The 12,500-nt window shown below is 35.2% G+C and overlaps 1 protein-coding gene across 11 annotated transcripts in view; it reads right to left on the bottom strand.

The window, feature by feature from the left end:
* The window catches only part of Hr3 (nuclear hormone receptor 3 ROR-beta), a 108,027-nt gene that overhangs the window by 58,296 nt on the left and 37,231 nt on the right, over positions 1 to 12,500 (bottom strand). For 4 of the 11 annotated variants that reach the window (XM_077404821.1, XM_077404822.1, XM_077404820.1 and 1 more), the window contains one exon: positions 6,912 to 7,692. The exons of 5 other annotated variants lie outside the window; for them this stretch is intronic. In XM_077404821.1, the coding sequence (XP_077260947.1) occupies positions 6,912 to 7,035 (124 nt within the window). In that variant the 5' untranslated portion in view covers positions 7,036 to 7,692. Of the gene's footprint in view, positions 1 to 6,911; positions 7,743 to 12,500 lie in introns of all 11 variants that reach the window. 2 more of the 11 variants (XM_077404818.1, XM_077404819.1) reach the window with 2 other exon arrangements.

Genomic DNA, 12,500 nt, shown 5'->3' with positions numbered 1-12,500 from the left:
TAACGAGGCAGTCGAGTTACTCGTAACGCGAGATAGCTGATAGCTGTAAACAACTTCGAACCGAAGAATGCATTCTCCACCTTTTTTGCCGCCAATAATACTATTATCCCTTTCGCCTATTTCGTAATGCATTTCCATTCGCGCCTTGGTACCGTCGTATTATCTTACCACTTATCGGGAGATTAATTGATTACGTATATGAATCTGTGTTTGCGTACATATGAATTAATTAACATACAAACGTGCGTTTGTCAATTCGCTTTAGTGTAATTATCATCAGGTCAAGGATAATTCAAAACTTTGTTAAATGAGGTAATAACAATAAGGATAATATGCCATTATAATAAAATAATTAATTATTTTTTGAATAATCTCATATATATATAATGACTAATAAATATAAATATATATATTTATTTGCTATATATTACTAATTATATATAATAATAGAAAGAGTTGTTACATTGTGCCATTTACTTAATGGGTTCAATATGTTTGTGTTTACATTACTATTAAGCAATTCCAAATTGACCATCAGAGAATTTATAAGTTTTGAGAATCCTATATATGCAGACAAAATATTTTTCTCATTTGCATCTATCTTTTAACAATTGTTTTTTTTCCTTTACGTCTTTACGATTGAAATTTATCCTCCTTTACTGCTTGCATAGCTCCTTTATTGCTACACTTTAGTCATGTAAATGGCTCCCTCACAGAGGGCTCGTCCCTCATAGAAATTTCTCATGAAATTCTCATCAATCTACTTATCTAATCCTTCACGAACGATGGCGTTACATCGAAATTCCCAACGACGCGAAAGGGAAAAGTTGGAGGACGCTCTCGCCGTTTCGGTGAAGTCGACGTGACGCGTCGTGGATGACAACGACGACGATGATGACGAACTTTCGATCGATTTTGTCGTCTGACGTCTGCCAGACGGTCAGGATATTTTTTCGCAGGTGAAAGCTGCGACCACGTGAGATATGCTTGGTACATACGGTGAACGGTGGCGCGTTTTCGGAGCGAGCGGACCGGTTCGAAGGCTCTTCGTTGCGAAATCGATGTACGCCGCCGCGCCGCGGCCGTTACGATCGCGCGTTGTCGATTTAACCACTTAAGAACCCAAATAAATATAAAAATGCTCGCCAAAAAGAAAGGAACTCTTAAATAACCGAATAAATGGATATATTGGATGCTAACAATATAATAAGTTTCTTTTCGCGAAAGATATCGAAGATATGAGAATGAAATATCGAAATCTTATTTGTATAATACTATAGTTATGAACATTTTTTTTGGCACGACACCCGCACGGTATACGGGAGGTTCCAGGTTCAAACCCTGGCTGGGGTAATATTTTTTCGCAATAAAAATTTAAACTATTGAATTTAGAAATTACATCAACTGACCAAAACCTATATGGTCGATGTTAATAATGTCTCAATGATGATCTGAAAATGTGCTGTGTGAATCCGACAAACCAAGTTGGCTTACGGTTTTTCAATGTTCATATCGGTAAAGACGTTATATATTGCCAGTTACGGTCGATTTAAATTACTTTAATTGTTATTTTTTTTGCTGTTTATATATCATTATATAAATTTATTGTATGTATATTAATATCAAATAAATATGTAGATATTAAGTCACGTTAAATTTACGTTGAACATAATATTTCTATATTCAACATAATTGATAAGAAATTGAGATATAATAAAAAAAAACTTAATTATAAACATGTTAATTTTTAAGTTGTAATTTCGTACTTCAAATATTAGAAGTAGTATGTAATTAGTTTGATGTATCATGAGAAGCTTTTTAATCAATTAATGATTAATGTCCTTTGCGATTGATGTCGATTAAAGATTAATTTGCTGATTATTTTAGTGATTTGTATTCAGTTAGAGCTAAGTTTTCAGAAGTCAAATAATTAATTTATACTATCCTATATTGGGGAGTTTTCCACGCGACATGATTGAAATTTCTCACGCAAAGTGATCGACACTTCCATATCACGGACGATTAACAAAATCGATGTTATAATTTATCAAAAGAATAGTCTTTTACTCCTTCTTTATGTTATAATTAAATCTTTAATTAGTGCCTAAGGAGTATATACGCACGATTGATTTTCTATACTTTGTTAAAGGTTATATAAATAGTTTTTAAAAATGACATTAAACATTATAAATAGCTTTCCATTTAAAACTTATAAAAAATTATAATTTTCTACCACATGTTATTTATAGAGAGTATTTTGAATTCTTCGCATTTGATGTTAGCTCTGATTAATTTGAGATATATGTTTGAGGCACAAGATATAATTTATTAGTAAAATACCGAGCTAATAGATTATAATAACGTTATAATAAAATCTATAATTTATAAAAATACTCTTTCAAGCTTTAAATATTTTAGGTGCACATTAAGGGGCTACATATTTGATGAAGTCGTAAAACTAGAACGGTGTTTGTAAAAACGGCGTTCGCGGTACCAGAGATACCCTCCTCTCATGTTAAACAAAAAACAAAAATTTTTCGTTAAACTAGTGAAGAAATTTATTAGTTCTTATCATAGCCAATTTCGAAAAATGGCAGCGATTTGTAGCAAAAAGTGCGAGTTTTGACTACAAAAATCGATCTTTTTTTATTTATAAAAAGGAACTAAGCCATAAATAAAAAAAAGCTTTCTTCATTGAAAGAAAAGAGAAGAAGAATGCTTCGAAGCATTTGTAGCGTTGACCGTAGCCTTATATTGAGAGTAGCTGTAAAAAATTTTATGCAAATCGGTTCACTATAATCTCCTAGATATTTCTGGTACCGATTTTTAAAACGCTGTTTCAAGAAAATAGCTACCAGGTCCTTCATTTTTTATATTGTTATTGAAATCAGGAGATATTATCAAAAGACTACAAGATATGTATTTTTATAATATATATATATATATATATATATATATATATATATATATATATATAGAGGAAAGTACCCGATTATGAGATACCATATTTATTTTGTGTGATTGCCGAAAAAGTCTATGGACAGAATTGAAAAATATAGTAGGTCATTTTGAAGGGAATTTAATAAGCTTTAAGATGCTGAAATGTAAAATTTAATTTAAATATTAATTTTGCTGAAAATTAGAAAAATGTGAAAAATGAGCTTTCGGCAAAATCGCAAAAGTGTGCCCCTAATATGAGAGACCCCGGGAAATCGCTAATAAAGTGCAAAATACATGATATTGCAATTAAAAAACTTTATTCAAGTTTCTGAAAGACAAATGTAATGGAGAAGCATATTTGCAACAATCGTAAACCCACTTATACTCAATATTGTACCTAATCTTCCCCCTCCACCCTTCCCTCTCAAATCAAGGTCAGCAGGTTCCCTTAACGTTAATATAGTATTTTCTCTTCTTTTATTACTATACAATAACTTTCATACTCCAGCAACCCAGGAGTACCCTGAGTATCTCATGTTACGAGCACCACGCCTTGCGGTTTCACACAATCACCAAATGTAATCTCTACAATTGAGCAACTCAAAACATATCCCGTATTTTTGTATTAATACGACCTTACTCTATCGCTGCATGCAGAACTTATTGCCAAATATTTATTAATTATATAATGAACAAGATTTAAAGACTCATATCCATGGCACTTGACAACATCCAATTTCATAATTTCTTTCTCTGCAACGACTACACGCACGATCAAACAATGAATTTTCCACTAAATAGGTTTTACCCTAAGGGAAATAAGTTCATGGTGGAACCAACAGATAGGGCCTATTAGTTTAGCAGAAACCTCGCTGCCGCATATTAGGAGCCTATCTCATAATAGGGGACTTTTTATATAATTTTACCACAATAAAAATTCGCTAGTTTCGACCTAGTTTTAGGCCCGTCAAACGTAACCCCTTAAGTAGAAAAAAAAATCAGTTTCAAATCGTTCAGGACAAACGAAAAGACGGCGAAAATACTAGACTATCTTATATGAGCATTACAATTTTTATCTTTAATTATATAACATGCAGTTGTTATTTAAAATATTCACAATGTATATATGTATTTGCATTCCTATTATAGACAGTAAATACCCTTCTAATAAAGAGATAATTGCATTATTGTATCAACTACCGGCGATATAATTACCATTGTAATATTATACACACAGCTCAAGGGTTTTCATTATCGGTGCATCTCCGTTATCCGACATCCATTCGAGATTTATGCATTTGACTATTATTACCCAGTATGCTGATATTATAGTATACGAATCGTGGCTTTTTCGGGTATCTATATATACAAAACAAAAACTAGGTTAACTTGATTAACACCAATACGAGGTTGCTAATGTTATCCAACGAAAACGTCGTTGAATATACCTGTAGAAACAACGATATTTACTCATAATTGTCATCTTTCCGATATCTTTTTTTATTTAATCTGAATATTTAATTTTTTATTACATTTAATTATATTATATTCTTTATTTAGGCATTGGTTATTGTTATGTTTACAATTAATCAATAAAAAATAAAAACAATAAAGAAATCTAAGGGCTCAGACACAATGACAAAAATAAGGAATAAGATAAAGGAATAAGGAATAAGGGAATGTCGCATCTCACTTCAGTACACGTATACATTAAAGTGAGATGCAACATGCCTTATTCCTAATTCCTTTATCTTATTCCTCATTCCTCTCATTGTGACTGAACCTTAACAGTTTGGATAACGAGATTTGTCATTCTTCAATCTACAATCTACTGACTACAATTTATTTTTTACAAGATAATAAAATTTAGTATGCAAAAACTGTGCGGACTTTCTTTCTAAAATTAAAAAAAATCAGAAGTTTATAACAAATCTTATGTAAAAGTTTCTTGAATACAAAGCATTCTAAACAGAATAAATTTTTGAAAATAAAATTCGCTACTGTTCACGTGTAATCAAAGACTAATTAATATATTAACGTGTAATACGAGGAAGATAGTTTTCTGTAAGGGAAAGAGAGGAGGAAGAACGAGAGAGACAGAACTTATACAAGGTTCGCAGATGTCTAAAAGTGACGATATCGCGCTTCGCGGTCGTCCCGAATACGAATACTCGATACGAAACGCACGATGCCGAGCGAATTATGCAAAGCGAAAGTACCCACGTAAGAACGGGTTGCGCAAAACTCCGTAAGAAGAACGCCCGTATGAGGCCGACTGGTAATATCGTGCCGCGAAGACGCGCGAGGACGCGCGAGGACGCGGGAGCGAGTCTCCCTGTCGTTGAATTTGCGCGCGCCCTTGCAAATAGATTTGCCCTCTAGGATGCGTCATCCTTCACTTTTTCGTTAATCTCGCGAGCGAAATACGACTCAAATGAAAAACATGAAAATAATTAGTTATATAATTATTTCGAGCGAGAGTAATGCAAAAATATTTTAATTAAAATTTGTTTTTATCTCTTTAACGACTTTTGGTTTTACCCTTATTATTGGAAAGTTGCTTCGCGCAACATAACGTTAATTATAAATCAATCACGATTTATAGTTTATGCGTTATAATTAATGCGTTGAATAAATGTATATATTAAATAATATATTAAATTTATTAACAATTATAAGATGTTTGCGTCATGATGTTATGTTGAGGTATTTATTATTAGAAATATTTTTCAAAGTCCAAGCCATTCCTCTTGTATTCTTATACCTATGCTTTAGTAAGTTTAGTAAGTGTATTTACATGAAATGAAACGTTTGATAAATATTTTTTCACTTCTTTTATTTTTATATATAACATATTTACTTCTCTTTATTAAAAAAAGTCACGTAATAAAAGAGAACATGATCGTGCGACATATGCGCTTCGGCTCTAATCGAGAGGATCGTTAATAATACGACAGTATACGTATCGAACGTCGATCACGACGGAGCCATGCATTGATTTCGCAATGGATATACCTTTGAACCAAGCGCAATTGTACTCGTGTGCCGCTGGTTGCACCAGCGACAGATAATATTTTACTTTTACTAGTGACATTCGACTGAAGTATATCATATTTTTAATTAATTGTGTACTATTCGTGATTTATTAACGCTAATCTTGTTAAAGGTTTTTGAGAAAAGCCATTGGAGACTGATTTAATCGTTGCAAGATGAATACGTCGTTTTGTATTGCACAAATTGGTATGCTAATTATTTCACGAAAGGTAACTTTTGGTATTGATTATCTATCGTTGTACGAGTGGATATTAAAAACGTAAGCGAACGATTCGAGGCACAAATGGATATGCCACGGCGATGGGTAACGTGAGATTTATTACAACGTTCGACGCACGCGTGATTAATGAGATTTTATAATTCACGTCGAATCGCGATCGGGCATTTCGTTCTCGTTCTATTTCGTCATGCGGATGATATATGAGCGTAAAGGGTTAAAGATCGAATATCCCAATATTCGATGTATTCGTTTTTCTTTCTTTTTTTCGATGAAATCTTAAGCTCCAGCAAGTGTCCGGGACCGTACGAATTAAAATATTTTCAGATTTCAACAATGTAAATATATAGCTCTGATTATTTATAATTACATTATAATTTACTTAATTTCACGTTTCCTTCTAAAACTCGATAAGGCAATTTAAGGATACCGAACGGTCGTTAAAATAAATCATAATTCTCGGTTGTACACATAAATTAAGTTAAATAATTATGAGATAGTCGTTCGCTATTCTTACATAAAAAATCTTATTTATAATATAGGCAGGGAGAAAAGGGAAAGTAATTGAATTTAGCGTATACAGGTAACTCATATCGGTGCAATATATATCGATGCAATATTTATATAGTCTATATATCATAGATCAACCTAAGTTCTATATTCAACCCCATAAACTTTTCAGTCGGACTCTTTTTTTTACCTTTTATGCTCCCTGACGAGGTGTGGGGCGTCTGGGGCGCGTGCGAGGTCAACGGCAACGGCGAGCCCGAGGAGGTCGCGGAGTGTTCCAGCTTGGAACTCACCGCGCTCCACATCTCGAACATGTTGAACGCCGTGGTGACGGTATAGACCGACCACGTCTGCCACGCTGATGCCCTGCTGAACCGTCGGGCGACCTACGCTGGCCCGGCGTAACATCCGCGGCCGCGTAACCGCGTTATTAATCCTGAAGATTCGTTTCGCTCTTCAGGTCCGACGCCACCACCGTTTGATCTTTGCAGTGCGATAGGTCTATGGTATAACACTACGACACTCGTGATTAGTTTACTCTGTCGGTTCACAGTATTCACCCAGCTAAGAGGTTCGTCCTCCTTGCCTTCCGTCCCTTTCGTCTTGTCCGTTTTTTCTTCTTCTTCCTTCCCCTCCTTTTCCGTCTTCTCCACGCCACCCCAACGACGTCGCAACGTGACACGATTTATCGCGTATTATCACTCGCCCTCTCGAGTCGCCGTTGTTGTCGTTGGATTAATGGTCGTACCGATGATGTTCACTCTAGTCACCCCGAAGTCGCAGCACGCCGAGTCGCGTACTCGTAGTGGTCGTTAACGTCGGCGTTGCGCTCGCTTCGTTCGCCGTTATCGCGGTCGTTGGCGCGCTTCCCGTAGCCGTTGTCCGCGTAACCGTCGTTGCTGTCGTCGGAAGTCGCGCGAGCACCCAACGGCGTGACATGGCTTCGTCGAATTTCCCTTCTCGCTTTTGATCTGGAAGGGAGTTGCCCAGGTTGCCACCGCGCCGATCGCGCGAGAGCTATCTTGTATATGACGAAACGATTGTTATCTTATTTTTCTCATAATCTCGATGCAAAGGTGATTTTGATGATCATTACATAAACAAAATTTTTTCAAAAGACTAAAAATATAGTAAAGTTTACATTGTATCATATCACGAATGACTAATAAGAATAAAATTTATTTTAAACAAAAACTTTGAACTCTAGTTTCCATTGTACATTACGTTGCACGTTCTACGTTATTATCTTAATTGTAACTTAAATAAACATATTTTTCAACAAAATTTCAATAAAAGAAGAATTCCTTTATTCAAACTTTTGAGAATACAGCTGTAAGCTTATTCGATAAGCCGAGATCTATTGTAAACATATTTTCTCATATATTTAATATATTTCCTTAGTTTTTTTTTTCTCAAGATACGAGAAGAAGAAGTAGAAAGTACAAGTTAGCTCTCACTCGATTGGCGATTACAACTTCCATCGGATCGTTTCGTGCTATCTCATTTCGGGTGGAGCAACATTTTAATTTCGCCAGATAGCGAGCAAACTGTGAGATTCGTAGAATAACGATTGGAAGAAAACGCTCGCAATATATGACGAAGAAATTGCGGCGAAATGCAGAATTAATGAAAATAACAGATCGCAATTCGGAGAAACACCGATGCAAACTCCAAATTGTGAGACATTTACGTAACCTCCTGGAAAGTTCCCGAAACGACTTTCTAAACTGATAGAGTAACGAAAATAAAACTCTTATAAAACTATAAATGCTAGATAAAATTTAACAGCATGAAATAATAAAAGAACCGTAAATATATTTTGTAAGTATAATGTATTAAATAAATGTCACTTAGCAATTTAAATTCTTTCGATCCACGTAAAGACGTTAGGAATATTTCATAGTTAATTTTCTTTAATTAAACAGCTCTCTTTGCAGAATTAATATACGCGTTACGTATGCATTTAGGAATTGAAGAAAATTGCAAGAGTTTGACTGCGAGTATCGTGAAGAATATAGTCACCGCTTTTGAATAGAAAATTGACTCGTACGGCGAATCACTTAAGACCGATGAAAGTAGAATGAAGAACTGAAGCGTAGAATTTAAATGGCAAAGTGGGTAAAACTTGACATGTCGTGTCATCAATCCTGCGCGATCGATCTGCGGCCGGCGCGAAAAAGCGGCCGACTCCTGGCGCATCGATCCTGCATTTCTATGCTACCACGATGGTTCCCCTTTAATCCCAACCGCGTTGCAAGCAGTGGTGAACTCGCGTCGAGGGGGAACCGCGCATCGCTATCGAGCGAAGCTCGGCGACCACCGGCCGAGCTTGCGAGAGCCTGCTTCACAACGACCACCCAGCACCCGTATAGGGTGTCCAAAAAAAAGTGTACACCGATGATGCGGCTGAAAGTGCTCGAGATCGGGAGATGAAAGTCGAGTCTTGACTTTGCTCAATGACTTTTGTTTTTGGAATTTTGTGTATGCAATTGGAATTTCACACGACTACACGATTGGAGCTCGAATATAGCTGTTGCGAGTCTTTAATTTATTCGAGAGCAAAAGGGAAATGTTCAAGAATGAAGGTATATTTGTACTAGACCCCAAAAAGATCTGAGCATCAATTGATCAAAGGATGTAAACGTACTGGTCAACAATCTAAGAATCCTAAATAGCTGATCATTCGCAAATCAGACTTGTGTTAATATTATCCTAATCTCGGGTTCCATAAAGAGAATTCTTACAATTTTTGGAGAAATATTATATTGCCGAGAATACTGAAATCACTGTTATATATAATAAATAATAAAATAAACTAAAATCATTATATAATAAATAAATAACTATATAAATATTTATACACTATCGCTCAAAAGTACTTGCCACCTTATTAAAGAAATTAGACCAGAGATGAGTTTATTAAATTTAATGAAAAGACCAATAATTTGCTATTTTACTTTGTCTTTATTATGTAGTTATATATTAGTTAAACAATGTTACACAATGATTTGACAAGAAAATAACATTATTTTGAATTTTTATCTCGCATCAATGGCCGTTTTTTTATTACAGTTTACATTACACAGTTTACCTTACACAGTTTTGGCATCACGTTGGTTAATTCTAGATACACCAACGTGACGATTTCGGAAAATGTATTTATTATTTTAGAGTTTCCGTACGCAAAATAATTATGTGAAATTAGAAAGTAAGGTATACTAACATAACATTAGTTTTTTATGTAAGGTAACAATATACATGTAACAATAATCTCCACTTTAAATTAAGTTTACTGCAAAAAATTAGAATTTTTCTATTTTTTCTGGGGTGGCAAATATTACTTTTGAGCGGTTGTGTGTGTGTGTGTGTGTGTTTTGATGTGGACGAATCATAATGGAAGGAGAAAATTGCGAGAGAAGAGAAAGGAAGGCGGAAAGTACGAGATAGAGAAAAAGAGGGAGAGGGCTCGCGCGGTATACCGTACGTACGGTTTACGTTCCCACTAGCCTACTGACTCGATGCTCCCTCTCAATCTCTATCCTTCTCGCTCTGTCTATCCTTCGCTTTAGCATCTAGCATAGCGTCTAGCGCATCTCCGCCACGATCAGCAAAAAGATCGCGTTGTCTACCGGAACGAGGCAAATATATGTAAATTGCTCCTAAGCCAATTATATAATTTTAATAATAATTAAATTGCGAAATAAAATGCTTTATATACGTTTTTATTTCAATTTTCAGTCCTCAATTAGCATATGATTAAATCTTAATTGGAAAATAACAATAGTTATAAGGTAGGTAAGCTTTATGTGCGCAAAATTCCAATGAAAATGATTTTATTCTAATACAACAATATTTAAAATCTAATAAAATATATAATATGTTATTACATTTTATATCGATGATTTCAATTGTGCGATAATTTTTTTATATTTTGTAGAATTATCTTTTTACTATATTACATTATTAAAATATAATTAACGTTTTTTTATATTTTAATTTTTTTATATGTATAATGCAAAGAGAGAGAGAGAGAGAGAGAGAGAGAGAGAGGTACGTGTAATAGCTATATTAAACTAACACATAAAAAAAACATGATAAATAAAATTAAATAAATTACTACTACAGAATCATGATTGCTTTATATTCATCCAAGCCGCCGTATGTGCTAGCAGTGAAGTTAGATGCAGTAAGGTGCAAATGTTATCAGAACTGTGCAGCAAATAAGGCCTAAAAGTCGGTGAAGTACGGCGTGTGCGCGCACGAGCTCCCGTTCGCGCGTGTGAATTACTTTCGCCCTGGGGGGGCATCGCATCTTATTTAGGTCGTATATACATCGAGCATGTACTTCGGTTCTGGCACGAGCGTGTCGGTGGCGTTATTACGGCATCGCTATTATCACGAGAGAGAAAGAGAGAGGGAGAGAGGGAAAGAGAGAGAGAGAGAAAGAAATGCACAGGTGACCCGACCGTGTGCACGCGACTCGCGCTTATTTCTACCTGGCGACCTAAGAAAGACGACTTATCGAATACTTATTTCATGCACTCGGTAAAGCTAACAGTCGGCGAAACATCGAACTTGATCTATGTAAATAAATGATTCCTCAGACAGTTTTCAAACGATAAACGTGATACGTTTTTAACCACGAATAAATTCACGCGCATATACTACTAAATGCTACATAATATGACATCAATAATGAATAAAATAATATATGTGTTATTACTGTTATTAGCGTGTACGTGTATGTGCGTGTGACAAATTTGTAGCCAACTTTTGTATTACGAAAATGCGTTTGTAAAAATTCGCTGTATGATTAAGAGTTCGTTTAAAATTAAAGAGTTCTTGAATAAATCGATATTCGAGATCAATAACGAGACTTTATTCTTCACTTAAATTTCAAATGCGCGACTAATTTTTTAAATGAAGATTTAATTAAATAAGACGATTTCGATACTCGACATTTTAAAACATTTCGCATATATAACGTAATTTTATGTTTCCTATCGTCGTCTTCGTCCCATCGTCACGTCACGCGAGTGTGCTTCCGGTCGCCTCGCGAGGACACCGTCGCGTAGATAACAACGGGAATAGTCTATCTTCTAATATACATTTTATGATTACACCATGTAAATTATTCCATCGCGCCTAGTTGGTGCCGTATAATTTTTTAACACTGTAATAGATTCAGAACCTAATTACCGAGTAACAGATCGATAAACCTTTCAATAATTCTCTTTAAGATTTTACCTCAAACAGCTTTTTTGTTTTTTGGCAACGGAATATTTGATATAAAAGGCAAAAGTCACAAGATACACGTGCGATAAAAAATTTACAAAAAAGTTTCATCAAAAGAGAAATACGATTTCGAATTCAAGTCGAGAACAAGAATTATAAATTATAACACGAAATACGCCGGACACCCTATATGTGTACTTCTCGTATTGATTTTCATCTGCGAGACAATCCATTATCATACATTGAAATGTTCTTAGCTAGCTATTCTAATAGAATTTATTCAGTCGCGTTTGAGAAAGGAGCAAATCTCTGGTTATAGCCTCGCGAACGCGAGATATCGCCGGAATGAGAACCCGCGCTTTTCCATTCGCCTGCGTGCAGCATGCGCTCGCGCACATACATACATACATACATACATGCACACACTCGCGCGTCTGTATCGCCGTGCGTGCGATGTAGGTATTACTTAATAATATCCATAACCGGGAGGTAAATGCTGGAGTGGGCGCGAGAGAACGAGAAGGAGAGCGAGAAAGAGTGACAG

Source organism: Temnothorax americanus, unplaced genomic scaffold, assembly GCF_048541705.1.
Source record: "Temnothorax americanus isolate GAGA-0224 unplaced genomic scaffold, ASM4854170v1 Scaffold2, whole genome shotgun sequence".
NCBI classification, from domain to species: domain Eukaryota; kingdom Metazoa; phylum Arthropoda; class Insecta; order Hymenoptera; family Formicidae; genus Temnothorax; species Temnothorax americanus.
This window is presented reverse-complemented; position numbering and strand designations above follow the sequence as displayed.